This window comes from Cricetulus griseus, chromosome 4 (genome assembly GCF_003668045.3).
Source record: "Cricetulus griseus strain 17A/GY chromosome 4, alternate assembly CriGri-PICRH-1.0, whole genome shotgun sequence".
In the NCBI taxonomy this organism is placed as follows: domain Eukaryota; kingdom Metazoa; phylum Chordata; class Mammalia; order Rodentia; family Cricetidae; genus Cricetulus; species Cricetulus griseus.
This window is the reverse complement of record NC_048597.1, coordinates 215462978-215487605: the sequence shown is the minus strand read 5'-3', so window position 1 is coordinate 215487605 and position 24628 is coordinate 215462978. Positions and strand designations below refer to the sequence as shown.

Here is a 24628-nt window from a genome sequence, read left to right as displayed (position 1 = left end):
TGTGAGTGGAGAGGCAGCTTCCTGCTCACAACTGAAAACCGAGGTACCAGACGGCAGGTGCATGCATGCTCAAGGCTGCACAGTGCTACCAAGAGAACCCCTGAAGTTGGGCCTGTTCTAAGGTGCAAGGATCTGAAACCAGGGACAACACTGACCTGGAGGCTTCCTGTTCAACAGGAGGTCCCCTTAGCAAGATCTGCCGTTGCTGACCTCACCTTGGGCTCCTACTTTCTCTTACACCCCTCTTTCCTCTGATGTGGAGGTGCACTCATGTCTAACACCCCCTTTACCTATGTAATGTACCCACCTTTTTTTGCATTTCTAGTTGTTCACTCCACCCCAGGTTGGACAGTAGATTCCCCAGAGGCCACACCAGACCTGGGCCTTCCCTAGGAGAGTACTTAGTGAGATGCTAGAGTTGTAGGAAATAACTTCAGTCAAGGAGGGCTTCCTGGAGGTGGGACCCTAAGCTGAAGCTTTGACACTCTGTCCCTTCCCCAGGTCACTGGATGTTCTCTGAGCCTTTCCCTTGAATGGCCATCAGGTTCCAAGAAGTGTCCCCTGTGTCTCCATTGCTGGTTCCAAGAACCACAGCTCCTGGCAGCATTTGCCTGGCATTCTTTCTTAGAACCTACTTAGGTTTCTAGAGTCTCAGGGCAGGGAGAATTGGAGGTGGAGAATAGAAAGAGATGACTTCTCTATAGAGAAGACCCTAATGAATCAGATATTTGGAGGTGGCCCTAGACTGCCAGGCAAAGGGGATGAACCACTAAGGTTTGGCATAGAGGGTCAATGAAGTGAAATATACCCTATCTCCTGGTCAGTCATGTGGACAGGCCTAGGTGTTCTCTCTACACACAAAGGAAAATGATTGTCTGGGCCCATCACTTCCACTGGCTTTCCATACGCCACTCCCCATTCCACTAGCCTGGTTCCTAGAGAGCTATCCCACAGAGAACTGGCTCAGGCCTTCCCCTGGCCTTGAGGAGGCCTTCATCAGAAAACATCTAGAAGTTCAGGCCAGGGGACAGTACGGCAAGTTCTCAACAGTGAAGGGGATGGGAGCAGGAATTCTGAGGCCTTGGAAGAACATGACACCTTCACTGTGGATCTTTTTAGAATGCCACTTTGCCTGCTTAGAACTGAGTAAGCCACGCCCCCTCAAGTCCCCCAGCAAGTTGGGTGGGTGACTGAGGTTGGAGAGACAGGCCCTGGTAGGTGCACAGAGACAGAGTCCAAATTCCCTCAAGGTCAGATGGGCCTCTCCTCTGGGTGTCTTCCACCCACTCCACCTCTGAGCTGGCACCGGGCCTACCCACTCGCCTGGGACCTGCCCGAGCACATTGAGCAACCAGTTCCTGAGAAGCGTGGAAAGCTGTTTGGTTTAAAATTAACTCCCCCGCGCACCCTCCTGCCCGCCCTCCTCAGAGTTCTTGGAAGAGGCGCTCTGCTCTTCCTGGGAAGAGGCCTCTAGCCACAGCTGCTATGGTTCTGGCGAAAACACCTCACCCAGGGTGGGGGCGGAGCTGCCCTCACTATGCCTTCCCTGCCCTCCACAAGTACCCACAGGTAACCTGCTGAGATCCAGGAGAGAAACTGGGGCTGGTCAAGTTGCTGGAAAGGGGGTGCTGGTGTGCCCAAAGCCCACACCTCCCAACCCTGAGATTGACTGGCTGACTCGAAGTGAAAAGGTACAGACAGGGCTATGCAGACCCAGCCTGGGCACCTTTTGGGTAGGACACATAGCGAATGGATCCCACAGACAGTATACCCGAAATTTTGGCCTGTGATGTGAATGTGTGTCTCACTAAGATAAAAACAGCCTGCTCAGAGCCACCCAGCTTTGCCTGTTAAAGCTGAGCCTACCCTCTCAGTGCCAGACTGATGATGGCAAGATCTCAGGGGCACAGGCACCTAAGTGCCAGGGTTAACAGTACACCCTTGCTGGGCAGTGGTGGCACATGCCTTTAATCCCAGCACTGGGGAGGCAGAGGCAGGCGGATCTCTGTGAGTTCAAGACCAGCCTGGTCTACAAGAGCTAGTTCCAGGACAGGCTCCAAAGCCACAGAGAAACCCTGTCTCGAAAAACCAAAACAACAACAACAACAACAAAAAACAGTACACCCTCCCAGGAAGTCTCTTCCTGTGGTCCCTCCACCTTTTCAGGCTACCACAGGAACCATCTCTGTCTGGATAGGCCTTCATTCTCTGGGCTTTGAGGCAATGTTTCCCCAAGGACCTCTTCTCTTCTATGGCTGGCTCCTCCTACCAAATTGTCCCCTGGAAGGAGCTGAAGAAAACAAAGGAATGTTAGCCAAGGGGAAAGGTCAGCATGCATTCGAGCGCATGCACACATGCATACACACACACACACACACACACACACACACACACACACACACACACTCACACACTCACACACATGCACACACGCACTGATGTGCTCAGGTGGGGAGGGTAAAATGCTTTGGGAGGAGGCTAGTTGCTGAGAGGCACTTAGAACACAGCCTTGGCCTAACACAGGCTGGAACTGAATTCCACATCTTTGGTGGAAATGGAGTCCGTGTCTAGTGACAGGAAAAGCCTGGTCTGATTTATTGGTGCTAGGGCTGGGAAAGTCCCCAGAGCAGGGTTCTGCCCCAGGAAAGCATTTGCTAGATGCCATGCCCTCTTCAACCACACCATCAGGATATCTCTGGGGACAGTAAGTTCCTGTGTAGGTGGAACACTCCCGGAAGGCTGCCTGGAGGAGTTGTGGTAGCCCCGAGTTTTCCCAGCCTTCAGAGGCTACCTGCTGCACCCTGGACGCGGCTTGCTTTGATGAGGCTTGGGTCATGGAAACCAGTGTCTTTCCACTGAGCAGACAGCTTTTGGCCTCCTGCACTCAGCCTGTTGTATCTCCTGCTCACAAGATGAGTATCGGCTTCCATGTACTTGGCTTACCCCCAAAGCCAGGCCCAGGCACTCTTTGCTCACCCTCTAGTCGGCAGTCTGGCCAGAATTAACCCTCCAGGGACCTTCTCTAGCTTGTGCCCCAGACATGGATCCCGATCCTGCTGCCCTACAGTGACCACTGGGTTGCCCCCTAGTTGGCTGGCTGTACTGTCCCTCTGAGCCAGAGAGGGGTGGGGAGACCAAGTGTAAGCCTGCTCTAGATTAAAACTGGTCTAACAGGTTGGTGTGAAAAGGGCTGCTCCAGCCTGCCCAGGCTCCTTTTCTAAAGGAAGACAGCCTCAGCTGGGTCCCCAGGGCCAGACCCCCTCCTGATAGGATACACAGACCCAGACCTTCTTATCTGCTGGATAGTACTTGATTTCAGGCCCCAGGCCCCCGGCCTTTCATTTCCCTCCAGACACGTAGGGTAAGAGGGTTTCCATCTGAGAGTAAAGGCAGCCAGTCAGGGCTTCAACGCCATTCAGATACATATAGCCTTGGTCTAGCAGGATCTGCTCAGACAGCAAGTTAAATGCTGGACTTAGGTTCAGAGGCCCTGGGGACCAAAGGAATGCTCAGTAATCTTGAGTGAAACATCTTAGCAAGACACTAACCAGTTAGACCTGCTGACAGGAAATACCTGGGAGGCTTCGTAGTACCTGCTCCCCAGCCATTCCAGAGGCAAAGTCCAGAGAGGGACACTACATAGGACCAATCTCCTGTGGCCGGGGAGAATCTTCCAGGGCCCAGCTCCAGTACCCTGGCCCCCCCCAAGGCCCTGCTGAGCACCTCTACTATCCTGTCTGGCTTTTGAATCTTGGGAGTCTAAGGTTTGGCAGGTGAGTCTTCAGAGACCGGGTAGAGTAGTGGTTACATGAATACCGTCTAGAGACAAGGCTATGACCCTGAGCTAACCACTCTGCCTCTCTCTAAGCCAGTGGTTCTCAACCTTCCTAACACTGCGACCCTTTAATACAGTTCCCCATGTTGTGGTGACCCCAACCATGAAATTATTTTTGTTGCTACTTCATAACTGTAACTTTGTTACCGTTAGGAACTGTAATATAAATATCTGATGGTCTTAGGGGACCCCTGTGAACTGGTTATGACTCACAGGCTGACAGCCACTGCTCTAAGCCATACCCCTTCAGTTGAAAACAGGGACAACCTCTGTTAGTGTGCAGAGCTGGGGGGAGAATTAATGGGGAATGAGCCACGCCCCAAATTGCCACCCTTGCCTCCTCCGGTTTCCTGTGGCACTCCACCCCTCTAAGTCCCATGCCTGTGGATCTTCTTTCTGGTCACCTGTTCTGAAGTCCTCATGGGGCCATCCACTTAGGGTTGTTCAGAAATGAGCACCAGAGCACAACACAGCCCTGCTCGACTCCGAAGGGCTCCAGTGAGCACCAGAGCACAACACAGCCCTGCTAGACTCCAAGGTGCTCCAGGGAGCACCAGAGCACGACACAGCCCTGCTAGACTCCAAGGTGCTCCACCAGCTGGAGTAAATTCAGCCATGGCCCCCCTCATCCTCCCCACTCCATCCTGGATTCTATGTTTGTTTCTGCCTTAGAGCCACTGCACTGGTTGTCCCCAGTATTCGGGACAGCCCTTCCCCCACGTTATCCACAGGAGCAATCCCCCCTCCCTTTTGCTCTGGTAGCCAGGGTCACTGCCACCCTACTTAGCATTTTCTGGAACCCTCTTTGCTGCAGGGTGACCCCGCACCTAAGGTCACACTCTGCCTCCACCTCCTGCCTTTACTTTCTTCATCCACTCAAAACTTGCCCTTTTGTTCACTTGTTTACAACGTCTCTTGCACTACCCACAAGTCCCATGAGGATGGGGGCCATGTCTGTCTTGTTCCCTGCTGTGTCCCCAGGGCCTTGATGGAGTCTGGCTCAGTTAGTGGCCAAAGAGTGCATGTGAAGGGACTCAATCAGTAAAGGGTTATTATTAATTACTTTTTTGATATTACGTAGGGTCGAATGTCCACTTCATGGCTCACCCTTCCTCCTTAGCTAGTACCAGCAGGGTTGCCCTTTTTAGTAGCCCAGGACCATCCAGGGGTGAGTGCACTGGCCAGCTGCTTTTTCCTCTCTGTTAGCCTTGGGTCTGGGGTCCAATGACAGGTTTCCTGCTGTACCTATCCCCAGGCAGGCATTGCTAGCCATCTCATATAAAGACTGAAATGTCAGTAACTGGCAGCCCCTTCTCAGGAAAGAGACTCTGGTTTGAGGTGAGTCAGGGATGGCCCATTGCCAGGGCCAATCCAGTGCTCTCAGCAGCCAGAAACAGGTGGAGAGAAACAACTGTCCAAGCTGCCACCCAGTTGCCTATCCCCATCTCACAGAGCCATGTAGGGCAGAGGGGCACTTAGGGTGAGTGCTGGTCTAGGCTCAGCTCTCTGAGTGGCCTTAGCCAGGCCCTGGTCCTGTTATTTAAATCTAGGGTAGTATTTGAACCCCACTCCCATGGGACAGTCCATATGCAGGCTTGCACCTGGCAGGCCTTCTTAGACAGGCCCTCATGTGAAGAATGAGGTTTTCTCTGCTTCCTTTTGTTATAGCAGCTGACTGTCCAGGTGGAGGCACCAGATGCGGAGAGCCTGCCTCTGGCCCCAATGAGCCCACTACTTTCCCACTAAATGACTCAGATCTGGGGGGTGGAGGGCAACAGGGATTACCTCACACATTTTGGGAACCACAAAGAGGCTGAGATCAAAGTTGAAGAAAAGGCCCTACCAGGGCCATGGTGACACTTGGAAGAGGTGCACTATAGGCCCCCACAGTTAGCAAAAGTTTCACCAGCTGCCACCAGCAACTGAGGTGTCAGACCAAAGAGATGGGCTTGGACACTACTCCCAACTTGTAAAAATATCATCTCTCCTTCATCTACCTCTTCATCTACTCTAACCCAATGTCATTCCTTAAAAAAAAAAAATGTTTTATGTGTGTGTTTGGGTGTGTATAGGGTCACAGAGGCTCAAAGACAGTGTCAGTTCCATTGGAGCTCGAAGCTCTGGCTCTCTGAAAGAGTAGCAAACCCCCATGACCCCTAAGCCATCTTCCTGGCCTACACAGTGCCATTCCTCTGCTTTGTCATGACTGTCTCGTTGTCCTCAGTCCCGGGCCTCCCTGACTCTGGTTGTTTGTTTGTTTGTTTATTTATTTATGCCTCTTCTGTATCTAGATGCCGCTTCTCATAGCTCCCTGCTCAGGATCCACCATTACTGGCCTCTTGTAATTCACAACTTCTAATGGTCTCAAGACTAAGAACATATCTCGAATTGTTTACAAAATAAGGCATGGATGGCCACGAGCACAGTTTAGAGGAGCTTTCCCGGGAGACCCTCACGTACGGCTGGAGAAAATATCAGGCTGTAGCAGGATCCCAGCAGCCTAAATATTCCCAAATCAGACCATCAACCCTGGACAGCATTTTCATTTTAATCATATTTCTGATGTACAAGATCTTGACTAAGAGGAGACAGCCTGAGCAAGAATTCTGACACCCCTCCCCCAGACCAGACCCTACAGCTCATTGGTCACTCTCTCTGACTCAAATGATCTACCCCACTGTCCAGGAAGAGCCCTCTGAAGCCTCATGTCGGGGTCTTCAGCATACCTACACGCCTTTGTCCCCACTGTCCTTTCTCCTTGCAAGGACTGGCCTGGCTTCTGTGGCTCCTCCTCCTCAAGTCCCCGCCCTCCCGCTCTGCCCATCGCACTTCCTCTTCACACAGCTCTCAGGCTTGGAGCTCTTCTGCTGCCACTTTCCACATACCTAGCAGTGCACCCTAGAAGGCATGCCAAGAGACCTTCACTTCCTGTCTCTCATTTCCCAAGGGGAACAAGGGGGACGGTGACGAGAAAGGCAGCTGTTACTTGCGCCCCTTGGCCCCTGGCAGAGACTGCTCAGTCATGTAAAGGTTCTGAGCTTCAGCTTTTCCAGATGTGAAACTGGGTCATGATAACGGGATGGAAGGGAGGCAAACTACCCGCAACTCCAGATGCCCCATGGAAGACTTCATAAATGGAAGGCATAATTTTATTATCATTACAGAAAAATCAGTGGAAGGAAAACTACCAAACTGGTTTTTGTGTTAGAGTAATTGTTTTAGAAAGTTTCCTTAGGCATGTATTGCTCCCTCTCTCACATGCAGGCAACTTCCTGGGCAGGAAGCAGGCACAAAAGAGTTGCAGCAGTAGTTCTTGAGCCAGCATCCCCTTCCTGACCCAGCCCGTGGCCCTCTGCAGGGGCCGCAGAAAAGCCAGCTCCCTGAAGCCATGGCCCTGGCCTGTGAGGATGAGTTTTAGTTTTGTGTTTCTGGCTCCTGTTTGTCTGGTTACAGCCTCTCAAAAGAGGCTAGGAAGAAAAGAGAGTGAGCACATCTATATGCAAGGGCCAGGGCATTCGGGACTACTTTGGGCCCAACAATACATCTGGGGATGGGGGTCTCCACGGGGAAGAACCAGAGCTGGGCAATCTTTGGACCACCCAGGCCTTAGGGCAGAGAAATGGGATGGCTCATGCCATTAACCCATCCCCAACCCACAAAAGAAGAATAAATAAATAAATACTGTATAACTGTGTAGCCCCCCCACACACACCTGGCCTGCTTCCCCACAAGGGGCTGGTACTACCAACCTCAGTTCCTTTGGCAGATACTCTCCCAGAAATGGGCTGACTGCTCTACAGATGGGTAGGGGGCCTGCCCTACCAGCAGATTGAGAAACCAGGGCTGGGAGAACATACAGAGTTTGGGTGACTAGGGCACGTGAGTGAATGGAGGACTGGGTCCAGCCAGCAGGGTGAGACAAAGTCCTGCCCTGTCTCACTCTGCTCTGACACATGGCTCACCACAAAGAGCCATATGGGACCTGGAGGCATTGACCTGGGAGTTGTGTGACAACCCCTCGTCCACCTGCTTTGTTCTCGCTGGCACTTTTTGATCCAGCTGTATGTAGGCAGGCACCAGGATGACTGAAGAAGGAATAACAGGAACCCAAGTCCAGCTTCGTCCTGAGTCCCCTCCAGGGTGTAATTATGTGAGGCAGGGCAGAATGCCCGTCCCAGTCAGAGTTGGAAGGGGTACTGTCGGAGGTAGTCAGCCATGCGCCGGGGCAGCGGTAGGCAGTCCACATCGGCTACCAGGCGGTTGATGACTAGGCGGCACAGATGTTGTAAGCTGCGGGCACTGCTCCTTCGCACAAAGGGCTGCACCAGTTTTAGATGCACAGCAGTAGCCATGGGGAGAGGCAGGGCTGAGTCACCAGATGCATCTTGTTTAGGCAGAGGCAGGGCTGGGGTCGGAACAGGATCCGGGCTGTCACTCCGGGTGTCAGCAGAACAGGAGGCCACATAGTGCTGCACAAGGCTGACCACATCTGGGAAGGCCAGGATTCGAGGTCTGGACAAGCAGTTGGAGTCCAGTCGGAAGCTAGAATCAGCATACTCAATGCGTACATTGGTTGGGCCACGGGTGGTTTTGACGGACAGCGTGAACAGGTAGCTGGGGTGGGTGCTATCTCGTACTAGGAATGTGCCCTCTGGCATCTTCTGTAGGTGTTGCCGAGCCTCACTGGCTGTAATGGAACCCCAATACCATCCTAGACAAGCAGAGAGGAGGCCAAGGGGCTGATGAGAATGGAAATTACCTAAGGGCACCAACCCAGGGTAGGTCAAGATGGAGAGTCCCTTCACGTTTTTCTGGAGAGGGATGTATCTCTACCATCAGACTTGGGGGCAGGACCACGCTTCCCAAAGAAGATTCAAAATCCAGAGAGCTTAGTTCCTCCACAGACTTCCCAGGACAAGGTCTGTCTCTCCCCTGAGACTCACCAGATTCCCGAAGGTAGGAGAAAGTCTTGGCTATACACAGCAGATCCTCCTCAGGGTCTAGCACCTTTGGTTCGCTCTCTGACTGGACAGGGGTCTCCTCTGCCACCTCCTCTGGGAATGCCCCAGTGGGCAAGGGCTGCATGGCTGGCCCAGGCAGCTCCAGAGACTGGGCCCACAGAGGCCGCTGTCCAGTTTGCTCCACAGCCAGCAAAGGACAAGATCTAGAGTGGGCAGATTGGTGACAGGGGTCTCACATAGTCTCCAGTTTTAGAAAAGTTCTTTGATTGCTTCCCCACAACATACAGATTATTTTTTGAAACAAACAAACAAACAAACAAAACCAGCTGGGCGGTGGTGGCACATGCCTTTAATCCCAACACTTGGGAGGCACAGGCAGAGGCAGGTGGGTCTCTGTGAGTTTAAGGCCAGCTTGATCTACAAGAGCTAGTTTCAAGACAGCTAGGTATACACAGAAAAACCCTGTCCAAACAAACAAACAAACAAACAAAAAACAAAGAAAGTAAAGAAAAGAAACAAACAAAACAGGATCTCAGTATGTAGCCCTGGCTAGCCTGGAACTTGTTATATAGGCCAGGCTGGCCTCACACTCACAGAGATCCACCTGCTTCTGTCTCCCAAATGCTTGGATTAAAGGTATAACCCACCACGCCCAGCTCATATATACAGATCTTTCTTTCTTGTTTTTCAGAGTGCTGGAAATTGACCTCAGAGGCTCATAAATGCTAAGCAAGTGCTCTACCACTGAGCTATATATACCCATACCCCCATTTCACAGAACCCATTCTCAAAAGATTCTTCTCTACTCTCCTGAATTTACTATATACAAATCAACCCTCATCTTGTATCACCAAAATCACAGGCATTCCCCATGGGCACCTCAGCATTCCCACCACAAGAATAGGAAACCTGTCAATGCAAAAGCTATCTCCCAGTTGTGCTCTGACCGAGGTAGCCTGTGAAATGCCACTGTATCTGGTAGTCACAGGATGAACTAGGGTGGGACCCTCAGGGAGACCCCAAGATTACAGGAGAAAGCCTAGGGTTACAAAGTAGCTTCCTGTCAATCTGTTGTGGGGACCTCAGTCCATACTGGCTAGGACTTAAAGACTTAGATAAGCTCCTACCCATACCAGCCGATTCCTATCCTGGGCTCTACTCCTCCCCTCTGAGGGGAGACAGTGGCCTCTAAAGGCATTGGCAACTCTCATCTCTCATAAATGTGAGCTCCCAACAAAGGACAGAATACTCAATCCACATTCTAGACTCCACCCTGTCAAGTCAGCCTTGCTACGTTGTATGATTTTGTGTACTGTTTGTGTCTCTCTGGTTTGCAGTTTTCCCTCCTTCCAGATGAGGGCCTACTTGCCCTGAGGGGTTTGGCAATATTGGAGAGCTGGGGTTAGGGGACCTGAGATGGCTGAAATCCCAGGGGAAGCCCACCCAGGTGGTGAAACAGGGGCCCTGCTTCCTGAGGAAGGAAGGCTCTGTCTCAGTCTCATTTCTAATACAATATGTCCCCAGGCCTCAGTTCTGTGTCTAAGCCTCTGTTGGATCTTAGGACCTTAAGATAATGAAACCCTAGGCTCTGCCCACACTTGCTGGGAAGGAACCTTGTATCAGGTATTGCTTGTAAACAACAAGGGCGGTTAAGAGCTGGTGGCAGTCAGCAGGAACAGAAGCCAGACTTGACAGTGTAAGTGGTGTTTAGAAGGTCATGGTCCTGTGACCACTCATGAGAAGGGGTGACTGGCTCTGCCTGCCAAGGGTTTTTCCACAATCAATCTGACTGTGCTGTGAGAGCTCTGGAATCCCACTTAGTGAGCTAGAGGCAGAATTTTGAGGTGACCTGCCTGTTGGGGCTCATAGCCTGATCCGGGTACCCTCTGAGAGTATGTGGGCAGCTAGCCAGTCATTCCATGGCCTCTGTGGTAAGCATAACCAGACAGCTTAGTGAGGCCTCTTGCACAGGTCCCACATGTGTGAGTAGTAGGCACCTCTGGGGCTGGTAAGGTGTCTAGATGTAGAAAGGCTGTGTTAATCCCCACAGATTACTGGGGAGAAATGACATATCTAGGTAGGGATGTGTCTACCACTGTGCCATTGTGGTGGGGGTGAGGGCTGGTGTGTTCCAAAAACCTGTGTGTGCATGTCTTGGAATCTAGCCATCATGCCTGAGGGCACATGCCAGTGAGGTGAACGAAGCCTAGGGAGGTAGGACACACACACACACCTGTTAGAGATTTTCTTTCCCTAATACCCAACACTGGCCGTGAGGGTCCCAGGGGCCTTCAGTTAAGGCAAAGTCAAAGAGGCTGTGGGGACCCAGAATGGAGGAGGGAGCACCCAAGAGGAAGGCTTGTGGGTCTTCTGAGGAGCCCAAAATTCAAAGAATGAAGGAACAGGGTAGGAACTACCAGGGAATAGTCTTCCCAGCACCTCTATGTCCTCTTCTTGTGACCCAGGACTGCTCAGAGCAAGGGCACTTGAGTCTAGCCCCACCTTCTACCTTCCACTCTCTCCCACTTGGCACCCATACCCACGTCAGTTATAACAACTGCTACCAGACCACCCAGCGCTCTCTCCCTGGATGTGCAACGCCCACCCAGCGCTCTTCCCCGGATGTGTAATGCCCACCTATACTATTTGCTCTCGGCGTTTCCTCAACTACTGACTGATCAGTGACTTGAGGAGGTGCTGAAACAGTGTGAACAGGTGTGGCAAGAAAATTCAGCTGAGGCCAAGACTGTCTTATCAGAGCCTCGCTCCCACTCCAGTTCCACATCCCATGTCTTTAGGAAACCCTGCAGAAGTTAGGCCAAAGTCTTTGTCACCTCTGGGCTAAAAGGAGGTACGGGGGTGCTCCTAAGGGTGTTGGTTATCAGGTGCCAGTCTTGGGAGAGTCAAAGACCCCAGGCTGGCTTCCCAAGGAGAGTCTAACCGCTCGCTGACCTGAACAGAGAATGGGGCTAGCTCAAGGTCACCGATAGGTAGGAATCCAGAAGGCTAGGTGAGCTCTGGGCTCAAAAAGGTCTAGACTGGTGAGCTCCATCCTGGGGGACCTCTTATAGTTGGCGACAGTGAGATCCCAGGAATGGGGGCTCCTCCCACTGCTCGCCAGCCCCGGTTCCCTATCCATACTAAGTGTGTGTGTGTTGGGGGGTATCCTAGGAGCACCACTTGAGGTCCTCTGGCACTCCATCACCTCCAACCGGTCAAGCCCTCCCAAACCCCGCAGCTAGCCCGAGGCCTGTGTTTTCCCGTGCTTCCCGCACGGGGCATGGGCAGGGACCGAGCTGTGCTTACCCCTGTACGCAAAGGACCATATCCCAGAGGCAACGGCGGCTCGAGAGTCGGGACTCGGCGGGACGGGAGCAGAAGGGAGCCGATGGGTGTCGAGGGCGCGAAGGTCAAGGTCCCGGGGCGCACGGGCGGGCGGCGAGCAGGGACTGAAAGGCTGTGGAGCTAGCAGCCTGGAAGGACGAGGGGGACGGGCCGGACCCAGGGAGGAGGGAGGGGGGAGGGGCGGGGCCAGGCGCCTCCTAATCTTTTGTCCTCTGCGTCCCAGTCCTTCCCGGAAGCCGCATCTTCTGAGAACCGCAGGCTTTGCGGCGATCGGGAGGGGAACAGGGGCGCTGGCGTCTGGGGCTCTGGACTGCGAAAGGAAACACCTTTGACAGATTTCCAAGAACTTTCCAGGAAAATTGGGCAGGAGCTCCTCAAGCTGACCAATCGCAGCGCTGGAGGTGGAGCCGAGCAGCTGGACGGGCCAATTAAAGTGCGTGGACTCTGGACTGACGTGAACGAGCAAGGCGGGACCTAGAGACCGGTAGGGACAAGACTGGGATGGGGGCAAGTTCAGAAGGAAGAAGGGTGCGACTTCGGCAACTTGAGGCCAGATGTCTTCCTTTCCTCTGCTTCTTTGGGAATGGGTGCGCTTATCTCCCCGTAGAACTACAGCTCGGGGGCAGGGTCTGGACCAGTGCTCCTAGCTAGCCGCTCCGAGCCGATCGGATGATCGGACATTGTGCAAGGGCTCCCCATTGGGTCTCATTCACGGCCGGACACCGTGTGCGGAGTTGCCGGGAGGTAGGTGGTGTGGTGTAAGACCTGGAGAGAGACTTAGGGAGAGGCGTGGAGTGCATAAGGGGGCCGAGAAATGATCAGGGCCACTGTGATCACCACAGCTAGAAGGATTCACGCTACCATCTAATCTCTGAGTTGGGCCTCCCGTCGTGGAAATTACCGCCGCCCCCGCCTCCCCAGTAGATAAACAGAGACAATCCACTTCCAGATAGCCCAGTCTATGGCATGGTGAGGTACCACCAAATGCTGTGAGAAAACTGAGTTCAAACAAAGGGAGAGTTTGGGGAGAGGATCACAGAGGTAGGGGGCAGAACAGCGACACTGCGTTCCTGTAAAACACAGAACTTGCTATGTTTTATTCCCAGTAATTCACCACGTAGAAAAAAAGAAAAAAAAAAAAAAAAGGTCCATACTGGCCTGGAACTCAATATGTGGACCAGGTCATCCCAAAACTTCCCAGTACAGGCTTCCCGTGTGGGATTACAGGCTAAGCCACTGTGTCCAGTTTACAAAGGAGGATATTGAAGAACTATAGGGTCTATTGAGAACATCCTCCAAAACCTTGGTCCAAGATACGGGGAGATGAGATTTGGAGAGCCAGTAGTATCTATGACTTCCACACCCATCACTGTCAAGTATGTGTGTCCCTTCCCTCTGCACATGTCACTCCACCCAGCTTCCTCAGAAAGGGATGACAGGTTTCTGGCAGTGTATAGAATCTTGAATAATAGAGTCTGGGCTTTCCCCAACACAGATAAAGCTCTGGGTGCCCCACCCAAGATAAAGAGCTGAAGATAAAATCTGTGAAATGAAAAGAATACTTAGTGAAGATCAGAAATGACTCCAAGGGACCCAATTCTCTGTAGCTGCCTCGAAGGGGAAGTTAGGCTTCAGGGTAACTCAACCAGGGCTCCCAGAGTAGAGTCAGAAGCCAGTTTCTTGGAATGTGGGTAAAGTAGAGCTGGAGTATCTAGAGAGCTGTATGGCTGCTAACTCTTCAGTAGGAACTGTCTATTGCCACATTTCTATGAAGATAAGGGGATTTCACAGATGTCTTGCAACTCTCTCTCTCTCTCTCTCTCTCTCTCTCTCTCTCTCTCTGTGTGTGTGTGTGTGTGTGTGTGTGTGTGTGTGTGTGTGTGTGTTTTCAGGTGTTTTCAGGAGCCATGGCACTCATGTAGAGTCAGAGGATAACCATGTGAACCCCAGGGCTCACACTAAGGCTAAGGCTGTCAGGCTTGGTGGCAAGCACCTTGATCTGCTGGCCTATTTCACTGGCTCCCAGGGCTGTGATTTTGAATTTGGATCTTTATGACGCCACATTTCAAGTACTATGTCCCTTCTAGTTCACCGTGATCACTGAGCACTTACCATGTGCTAGACACTCAACAAATTCCAGTCTTATCTCTCACTCACAACTACCTGTCTTCTATGAGAGGAAACTAAGACAGATTACAGTGTGCTTAGATCTTACAGCCAGCCAGTAGTGGGTTGCAACCAAAGCCCTTCAACCTTCTGAATACTTCTTCTCTAGGTCAAAGTAACCTGCAAACTCCTCAGCATCCTTCCTGTCCTCACTCTGGAGGACAGGACACATGGGTATCCCCCTTGAAAGCATCTCCTACAGAGGTCAGGGATTAGGAAATTCTGTGCAAACCAGTGTCCACAAGGGGTTTGGCTCTCTGATAGTCTTCTGTGGATTTAATAGTGTAATGCACCTCACCTGTGTGCTGGGAACTGTGGTGTACCTCTGTTCTGCCCAAACTTGCCCACCTACTTGCTTCGTAACTCTGTCCATTTCCTTATTACCTCTCCAGTCCCTGGCTGCGCCCCTTGAACGGCCCCTCATCCTTGACTGCGGGGCCCACACTGCCACCTAGTGGCGCCCCTTCAGCCATCACTAGGCAAAATATCCAGAGATGGTCCTTTCTAGTGTGTTCAGTCCCAGGCACTGGATCCCGGTGACTGCAAGACACTTTTGCCTTCCCCCTCCTAGGAAAATCACAAGATGGATAACAAGAATACACAGCAATATTCCCTCAATATCTGGTTTCTATCCTATCACCACGAGCAGGTTCCCTTTCATCAAAAGGCCATTGTGGTCGGGAGCAGGGACTGCCCTCCCTCCACCAGGCACTTATTGGGTGGTCTATTTGGTCACTGTAAGCTACTACAAAGGTCCCAGTCTCTGTTCCCTTGAACACAACTATCACAAAGGGCTACATGGCAGAGTCTGCTGCCACGAACTCACCGTGCTCACGCCCAGCATCCTATGTTTTAAATCTTTTTAACAGTGTGAAAGGGGACATGAGTCCAGGTGGTTGCTGCAGCATAAGCATTGAGAAGAAGCTACATAGTCTGATTTTCCTGGGTTAAATGAACAGCTGGAAAACCTCTGTTTATGATTGATATGGGAAATACAATCATAGGCATTTACATTTAAGTGTGTGTGTGTGTGCACGCGTGCGCGCACGTGGGTATGCATGCCACAGTGTGAGTGTAGAGTTAGAAGGCAACATTGTGAAGTCTATTCTCTCCTTCCATCTTTGCATAGATCCTCAGGATTGAACCCAACTCTCTGGGCTTATGTACGAAGTGCACACTCACTCACTAAGCCGTCTCACCAGCCCAGGAAGGGCATTTTTTTTTTTTTATGGGACTACTTACTTTCTATATTTTGGTGTGGTTTGAACAATTGCAGCAAGCAAGTTTGACTCCTCTATAAATTTTAACAAAATGAAGTGTATGGTGGCTCACACCTGTAATTCTGACACCTGAGAGGCTGAGGTAGGGAGGTCAGGAGTTGAAGATCATCTTTGTCTACTTAGTGAGTTTGATGTCAGCTCGGGCTACACCAGACCCTGTCTCAAAAAAATAAATCAAATGCTTTCTGAATGCCCAGGGATGGGTTCATATGGCGTTGTTCTTGATTCCCATCATTACTTAAAGGGAAACTTATACAATGTCGGGAGCCCTCGATGCCCTCAAATTCCTTGTGGCAGGGACCCACTTTGGTGGCACCGACTTCCAGTTCCAGATGGAGCAGCACATCTACAAAAGGAAAAGTGTTGGTATCTACATCATAAATCTGAAGAGCGCCTGGGGGAGGCTGATGCTTGCAGCTCGGGCTGTGGTTGCCATTGAGAACCCTGCTGATGTCAGTCAGCATCATCTCCTCAGGGAACACTGGCCAGCGAGCCCTGCTGAAGCTTTGCCATTAGACACTCCGATTGCTGCCGCTTCACACCCGGCACCTTCACTAACAAGATCCAAGTAGCCTCCAGGGAGCCATGGCTTCTAGTGGTGATCCCTGGGCTGACCACCAGCCTCTCACAGAGGTGTCATATGTCAACCTGCCCACCATTGCTCTGTGTAACACAGACTCTGCGCTACGTGAACATTGCCATCCCATGCAACAACAAGGGCGCTCACTCAGTGGGTCTGATGTGGTGGACACTGGCCCCGGAAGTATTCCGCATGCGTGGCGCTATCTCTGGTGAGCGCCTATGGGATGTAATCCCTGGTCTTTACCCAGAGAAGACTGAAGAGGAACAGGCTGCTGCCAAGAAGGCTGCGACCAAGGAGGAATTTCACAGCGAATGAATGGCGCCAGCTCCCCAGAGATGGCAGACTGGTCGGTCTGAGAGTGCGCACGTGCCCTCTGCACCCATCCAGCGGCTCCCCACTAAAGGCTGGAGTGCCCAGCTAGTTACTGAGGACTGGTCAGCAGCTCCCACAGTGCAGGCCACTGAGTGGTTGGAGTCACCACTGAGTGTCCCTGAGCTGCTCTGCAGGCACCTGAGCCGCTCTGCAGGCACCTGAGCCAATGGGAAAAGGTGGAAGGAGAATAAAATTCCTAAAAGCTGAAAAGGAAATAAATAAATAAACACAAATAAATAAATAAAACCATCTAACTTTAAGACGTAATTATAAAAATTTTAGGGCACTTAAAATCTAGTCCTGTATATGAATATCTGTATGTGTCTCTTGTGTGCACTGTGTGTGTACCAGGCTGTCTCTTTTAGGCCACCAACCAGCTCCCAAATCATGACACAGAGACTTATTCCTAGTTTTGAATGCTCTACCTAGCTTAGGCTCCTTTCTGGCTGGCTCTTTTAACTTAACCTGTTTATCTATCTTTTGCCGTGGGAGTCATGACCTTTCTTACTTCTGTATATCTTACCTCCACTGCGTCCCTATGCCTGGCTGGCTGGCATCTCCCTTGTTTCCCCTTCTTCTCTCCTTCCTCCTCCCACTCTTCTCCCATTTATTTTCTCTGTTCGCCAGCTCCGCCTGCCCTTTCTCTGCCTAGCTATTGGCCATTCAGCTCTTTACTCGACCAATCAGGTGTCCTAGGCAGGCAAGGTGAAACAAATGCAACACATCCTTACATTGTTAAACAAATGCAGCATAAACAAATATAACACACCTTCACACAGTTAAATTAGTATTTTGCAGCCTAAACAATGTAATGCCTTTGTGCCTAGTTAAGATGCTACTCCACAATAGTGTGAGTGCATGTGTGAGAGTATTCTTGCACAGGTGAAGGAGCGCAAAGGGGGAGGAAGCATCGTGGGAGGTGGCCGTTATCTGAGAAGGCCCAACTTGGGGGTTGTGCTTTGGGATTGAAATGGTGGGCTCTCAGCAATACGTGCTGTGAAAAAATGGGGGCTCTCTTGCTAGTTGCTGGCTTCGAACAGGTCATTTGCCCTCTCCGGTCTTTCTTCTCTTACGTGTTTTCAGTGTGTGTCTAAAGGGATGGTGACCTCCTCCTTCCCCCGTCTCAGGGAGGCCGTGGTGCTCACAGGAAGTGCTCTTATGATCAGCAGAAGCTCTTATCTAGAACCTCTGTTTCACTGGTTATTGCTAGCTTAAATGTTGCCTGGAGGAGACAGGCTGAGCCACCTGCAGAGAGTACCCACAAATAGTTGCAGTAGTCTTCACAAAGTGGTTATCCGCAGCGGGAGGCCATTGTATAGATAGAAGGCCACCAAGTTCCTGCTAGCTAGGAACTAGTTCTCTGACAATCGTGGACGTTCAGCCATGTGTCTTTGTATGTGTTGTGGTGGGAGGTTATAGAGGAGGTCTTCAAAGTCATCAATTCCCAGGCCCGGAAATTTATACACCTTTGGGTAGGACAGAGGTCCTGGTGACTGCAGTTCTGAATATAGCCTGTAGATGGCAGCAAAGTCCTATTTAGAGGAAAGTCTCAAGGCATCACTCGGGTTCCCCAACTTGTGGATTGTAGACATGGTTGGAAGAGTTCCCACAGGAGACGCAGTCTCGATCTCTGTGGCTCTCGCCGAGGCCTTCCCCCCACTCCCCCGCTCCATGGGAGCCTCTGATTCTTCTGTGAAATAAGAGACTTCTGGGAAAGCTGGCTCAAGATATCTATGACAGGCTAAGATGGACTAAGAATGAACTTGATGTCTAAATACAGAAAGGGAAATTTCAAAGCTAATAGAGAATCTGTCTCTGGGGTAGGAGAAAGAGAGTTTAATGTTAAGTTAATCTCTATTTATTTGGTTTTCGAGACTTGGTTTCTCTGGAACTTGCTCTGTAGACCAGGCTGGGCTCTAACTCAGAGATCCGCCTTCCTCTGCCTTCCCAGTGCTGGGATTAAAGGCGTGTGCCTTTATAAATACATCCTCACGGTGTAGCCTAGGTTAACCTCGAACTCACAGTCTTCCCGCCTAAACCTTCTTCGTGCAGGAAATATACGTTTTCACCTTCACCACGACCAGAGACTTGAAATAGAACCTAAAGCCCAAACCATAATATGAGAAGTTGGTGCACCCGACCAAATGGGAAATCAAGGTTCTGACTCAAGAACATGCCAGGTGTGTTCACCCTGCGGCTGCGGGCCACATGCCTTATGGGACAGCATGAATGTGGCCCAATACATTTGTGGCTGACACAAGTAAGTCGCAAAGTCAAGAGGTTGGTCAGGCAGTGTACAAAAAGAAAAGCTGGCTAGTGCTAGAGAGGTACCCTAAACCACCAGGGACTGGAGTGGCGAATCAAACAACCACTTCCCGGGGCAGAATGGCAGAAATTGGGTTGAATTCTAGAGCGTCGAAGCAGCCCCTTGGCCGCGTGCACAGAGAACGCGGCCCTCAAGAGCCCTTAGAGAAACAAAATGTTGTTGCTGTCACTTGCGTTGCCACTTTTCTAGGTCGCGGATAAAATCCGAGGCTGGTACGGCAGTTGGAGGAGTTTCTACCGGTGTCCCAGGGCGCCCGGAAAGTTGCAGCCACTTCAGGAGGCCACGCCCCCATTTTGTCCCGGCTCCAGGCGGAGCCTGCCAGGGGCTGTGCCCCGGCCAGCCCAACCCGGACCCGCCTGGCCCTTTAAGGCTGACCTAGCGGGGCCCCAAGTCCGGATGACGTGCCGGGAAGGGGGGTGGGGGGTCACGTGGGCCGCGGGTGGCGAGACTCGGGCCCAGGGCGCCCCTCGGCTGCAGGCTCCCCGGTTCACTATTCCTTGCCCGTCTCGCCTGCAGCATGGCTTCCGTCTAGTGCAGTGCCACCAAGTGCGCCTTCGCCAGGTACGCTTTCCCCGGACCCCTGTATGACCAGATCTCAGGATCTGGCGGCTACACAGCGCCGAGCTCCTTCCCCACTCGACATGTGCCAGGGCTAGGGATCACCTCCCACCCTGCTGCCCGTAGGTACTCTCAGGCAGTTTCCAGCTTGTCTTGGGGCCAGCAGCCTAGTCAGTCTGGTTCTGGAGAAACCAAGGCTGGGGTGTGTCCAAAAGTGAGGGGAGTGACTCTTTCCCTTTCCCCCAGGTGCCTCTGGACGCGCAAGGCTGGGGCTACCTCGGAGCGCCCCGTGGGGGCCATGGATGGCGAGGCAGCAGGGGAGAAGGGGAGTCTTGTGCCCCCGCCAGGTGCACTCGATGGGCCCACCTTGGGCGGTGCTCAGGCCCTAGGTGTGCGACGAGAGCCCAAGAAGTACGCGGTGACTGACGACTACCAGTTATCCAAGCAGGTGCTGGGCCTGGGTGTGAACGGCAAGGTGCTGGAGTGCTACCACCGGCGCACTGGGCAGAAGTGTGCCTTGAAGGTTAGTGACCGTCTCTCCGAGGGCTGGGGTGACCTGGAGGGTTCAACAGCAGATACTTGTGGGTGTAAGCATCTACACTTAACATCATGTTTTATTTTTATACTCTTCCTCTAAGATCAAACTCATGGTCCTTCCAGCCTCACACTTGGGGAAAAGAGGCTCAACCTACCCAAGCTCCGGGTGTGTCCCAGAGAGCACGGGGAGGAGTCATTGTGAGTGGAGCTGCTGTACCCGGAAGGTGGGAGGGAGAGGCTGTACGCTCTGGTTCTGGCTTGGGCTATGTGTTCAGGCCCAAGTGGGGCTCTCACTGCTTGGTTATCCCACACACAAACAAGTACCTCCTGCTATGAAGTTTCTCTCTACCTGAGGCTGAGCCCCCAAGGCTCAGAGTGGCTTGCTTCCTCCTCATTGCCTCTGCCTGCTTAGGCTGGACTATGAGCCTCTTAAAGACAGTTAGTGGGGCAAACGCTGGTGCCCATCACACCTTAGGGTGCTCTTTGACTGCTGGGTTCTTGATGAATTGTTGGCCCTTTGTAGAAAGGGGCCAGCTCTGCTCCTAGGCTGACCCACCCTGGACAAATGATGGGCAGTCTTTTAGTCACATCGTATTCAAAGTTCCCTAGAGACCTGGTACACCGATGTAGCTGGACTGGGGGAATGGCTTGGAATAGCTAATCTCTGAATCTGGCTCCAGGCACCCAGTTCCAGCCCAAGACCTCCCACCTGTTCCCAACCCACTCCTCCAGAATCCCTCGAATCACCTGTCATTGGGAACCTGACCCAAATGGAGGTAATGTCCTTGGCACCGGGATGGTACAGCATGGAGGAGAGTCTTGGAAGTCAGTTTAGTAAAGAAAGGTCTGTTTTACAAGTTGCCAGCAGGAGCCAGAGTGCAGAGTCCTATAGATGTGTCTGTAATCTCTACCTTGTGTGTGCCAGCTCTGTGACCTTGAGTGACACCTTGGACAGTTGTAGTTAAGTCTCTGACTTTGTTCAGGGAGAAAGAACAGGGGTTGGTGTGAATTTGAATTGAGAAGAACCATGCAGGACTTACTTGAGGCACAGGGTCTACAGGGTTTGAGTGAGGACCCAGGTCCCATTCTTTGTCTTTCTCTGGTTCTATCAGGGCTGATAGAGGAGGAGGTCATTTCCCAAGAAGGATGCTGGAGGGAATCAGGAAGGTGGCTCAAGGGCAGGGTGAGGACTGATCTGGGGGCTGGGACCTAGTTGTAGTTTCTTTATCCACTGACCCAATAGAGCTTTGAGGCTCCAGGCAGGGGGGTTTCTGAGTCCTTCTGGGAGAAGGTGGCTTGTCTTTTCTTTTCGTTCTTTTGTCAAGACAGCGTTTTCTCTGTAGTTTTGAAGCCTGTGCTAGAACTAACTGTATAGACCAGACTGGCCTTGAACTCACAGAGATCCACCTGCCTCTGCCTCCCGAGTGCTCTAGTGTTCTCAATGTCCTGGTCTAGGAACTGTGGCAGCTCTGGAGTAGTTTTGCCTCTGTATCCCTTAAGCTTATGTGTGAACATGGCTGGAGCTACTTGCTTGAAGGCCCAAGATATGGCCCTAAACTGACCCTCAAGGGAAGATAGAGATGAGATGTGACCCACACCCTAATTCTTTCTTATCTTGACTCCTACCCTCAAAAATGGGCTAGCACAAACTCTGGCCTAACTGACTGTGTTCTTATTGTTTTAGTGGCTTGGCCTTGGTGGGGGGGGCATCTTCTCATAATTTCTGTCCTCTGCTCAGAAGAGCAAGGACATACTAGGGCCCTCAGCATAGTGGCAGGCCTGGGCTCAGGGAGCTCAGCCAGCCCCTGAGTGGGCCCTAACCCTCTACCCAGCTGTTCACTAGCTCAGCCCAGGAGAAGGTCATGGGCTCTGTGTCTTTGTGACTTCTTAGAGCAGTGCCTCAGTTTGTTAGGCTGTCTTGTTTTCACTCTATAGCCTGAATTTGGTCAAGTCATCCCTTTTTTATGCTCATCTTTAGGCTTTGTTGCCTGATCGGTCAGAAGGTTCCTAGCAGGAAGCCTAAATGCAGCAGGCACTCATGAAACAGGAAGAGTGTGGTCATTGTCCCAGTAGCTGCTACCATTTGTAGGGCCTTAGAGGAGCACGCCCTCCCTCTCTTCCCCTTTCTCTCACTGCTGACCTGACCACTGGCTTATTCTGGTTTGGCCTTGTGCACAGCAAGGCCTCTCTCCCCAGGCCAACTTCTGTGACCAGTAGAGCTTTTGGTTGTACCCCAAACACTTAGCTGTGCTGTTGGAACTAGAGGGTGGGGTCTAGAGGCATGCAGTCTTTGTACTCCTCCTGCTGACATCTTGTGCTCCTTCCTAGGCCTAATTGATTAAAAGCAGATGTGACCCAGGCACTTAGAAGGACCTGGGGAGACAAGTGGAGCACACATGGGAGGAGAGGCAGGGGCCTTTTTCTGTTCCTGATGCTAGATAATGACTGGGACCCTTCCCATCTGATCACCATGGCCTGTTGGCTCCCCTCTGGGATCCCAGTGCCTCTTCTCTTCTTTGTTAAAGAGAACGGAATGGTGGTGGTGGTGGTGGGGGGTGTCTCTTGTAGACTCTTCCAGGTAGGGTCTTTACAATAAACATCCTCCTCCCATGCTCAACATCAGGGAGTGACTGGCTGCTTCACCCCAAACAGTTCTTTTTCCTTTTGTGTGATGGATGAGGTAAGCTAGGCTGCTCTGGATGTGTAGGATGACAGTGATATTCTGAAGCACAATGCCACAGAGGATTCCCCCCCTCCCCCGATTGATCGAAAACACCCTTGAGACCAAGAGCTCTTGCTTGGTGTCACCAGGGTCTTGGACTTGACTCTATACACTCTATATACTCAGAGGAGTATAGCATACAAGACTTCTGCGGTTCAGTCCTCTGGTCTTTGCTTCCATAGGTGACTGACCCCCTGCCACTCCTTCCAGGAAGGTGTCCTGAGACTGACTTTTGCAGCAATGGAATCTTCTTTGCCCCTAAAGCTATAAATCAAAGTTCCCTGCAGCATCTGGGCCCAGAGCCTGGCATACAGTAGTGGCTCATAAGTGCTTATTGGAATAACCAAGCTCAAGTATCTGGACTTTTCCTAATCTCTCCTACAGTCTCTCAGAGATTAACCACAGGAAAATGCTGTTTCCCAGTCTAAAGGCCTGGAACTTCACAAAGGAAGGCAGCAGCCTCACTCTCCCAGATAGAGGCCACTGGGGAGGCTTGTGGAGGAAGTGTCCTTTGGTGAGGCCCTTTCTGCCACTGATATGCCACTGGGCCACACCTGTGAGCAGAGGGGCTTTCTCCACTCAGAACGGCAGGGAGGAGGAGGAGGAAGACTGAGTGAGAGGCAGAGAGAGGTGGGGAGAGGGAGACTGGCTCCAGGGTGCCCCACCCTGTTGCTCCATGGGCGGGGATGGCCTGTTGGGGCTGGTGTGGTAGAGCTGGATTTGAGGATAGGTGGGGCTGCCAGGCAGGGCAGGCCTTTTCTCATTTGGCAGCCACCACCTCCTCACCTGCCACCTCCAGACCAGTCAGATGAGCCTCTCTCTGCTCCTTGTTACTTACTCAATCAGAGGTCAGAGGCACACGGCTGGCCCAGTGGCTCTGCACAACAGAGTCCCTGGAAATGAACAGGCTTCACCTGCCAAAGAGTCTCACCAGTGATCCCTCACTTAGAAGGAAAGAGATATCAGGGGAGCCCAGAGGTTTCTGACATTTATTTAACATTTTTTTAAATTATAGGTACAATGTGACTATTAAAAATGAAAGCAAAATTCCATATTAATGAGATGAATGAACTTGTTTATTTATTTATTTTGGTTTTTCCAAGACAGTGTTTCTCTGTGTAACAGTTCTGGCTATCCTGGAACTTTCTTTGTAGTCCAGGCTGGCCTTGAACTCACTGAGATCCACCTGCCTCTGCCTCACAAGTGCTGGGATTAAAGGCAAGTACCACCACTGCCCTGCACTTTTGTTTATTTTTGACATAAAGAAAGATATCTTGGCTGAATATTTGACACCACAGGACTTAGATTGTTTTTCAGAGTTGATTAATATTCTGATTTTATAATCATTAATGCTTTTTGACATAAATATTATAAAATGAAGCTGGGCGTGGTAGCACATGCCTCATTAAATCTAGCTCTTGGGAGGCAGAAGCAGGTGCATCTCTGTGAGTTCCAGGTCAACCAGGGCCTACAGGGTGAGAGCCTATCTCTAACAAAGAAAAGTGGGCTGGATAGATGGCTGAACGGTCAAGAAACACTTGTTTTTGCAGAAGAGTAGGTATTCGGTTCCCAGAGCCCACATGGTGGCTCACAACTGTCTGTAACGCCAGTTCTAGGGGATCCAGTGTCTTCCTCTGGACTCTGCAGGCACCAGACACACATGGGGCACACATACATGCATGTATGCAAAATTGTCATACACATAAAACAAAAACAAACCAATCTTTTAAGAAAAGAAAATGGCAGAAGTATGTTTAGGGCCTTTTCAGAAATTGTTGGAAATCCTGTCCTAATCTCAAGTCAAAATCTATTTTTAATGATTTTTAAAAATGTAACTCAAGTCAGCTGCTCAAGCAGCAACTTTAAAAGTCAAATATTCTAAAAAATAATGTAATCCAAAGATATACTAGTGTAAAACATGCTGAGGAATGATGGTAGGAGAC

The 24628-nt window shown here is 51.4% G+C and overlaps 2 protein-coding genes and 1 pseudogene across 2 annotated transcripts in view; 2 read left to right on the top strand and 1 right to left on the bottom strand.

The window, feature by feature from the left end:
• Positions 1–6966: 6966 nt before the first annotated feature.
• On the bottom strand, positions 6967–12467 carry Cish (cytokine inducible SH2 containing protein). Its single transcript, XM_027414445.2, has 3 exons — positions 12103–12467; positions 8779–8999; positions 6967–8546 (listed from the first exon to the last, which is right to left on the bottom strand). Exons 1-3 carry the CDS (start codon positions 12120–12122, stop codon positions 8014–8016), a joined length of 774 nt encoding a protein of 257 aa, XP_027270246.1. The 5' UTR covers positions 12123–12467; the 3' UTR covers positions 6967–8013.
• A 165-nt stretch (positions 12468–12632) lies between these two features.
• LOC100769188 lies at positions 12633–16791 on the top strand (annotated as a pseudogene).
• A 2479-nt stretch (positions 16792–19270) lies between these two features.
• Positions 19271–24628, top strand: part of Mapkapk3 (MAPK activated protein kinase 3) — a 31147-nt gene continuing 25789 nt past the window's right edge. The window contains exons 1-2 of the mRNA XM_027414444.2: positions 19271–19429; positions 19673–19949. Coding sequence (XP_027270245.1) covers positions 19725–19949 — 225 coding nt within the window. The 5' untranslated portion in view covers positions 19271–19429; positions 19673–19724. The remainder of the gene's footprint in view (positions 19430–19672; positions 19950–24628) is intronic.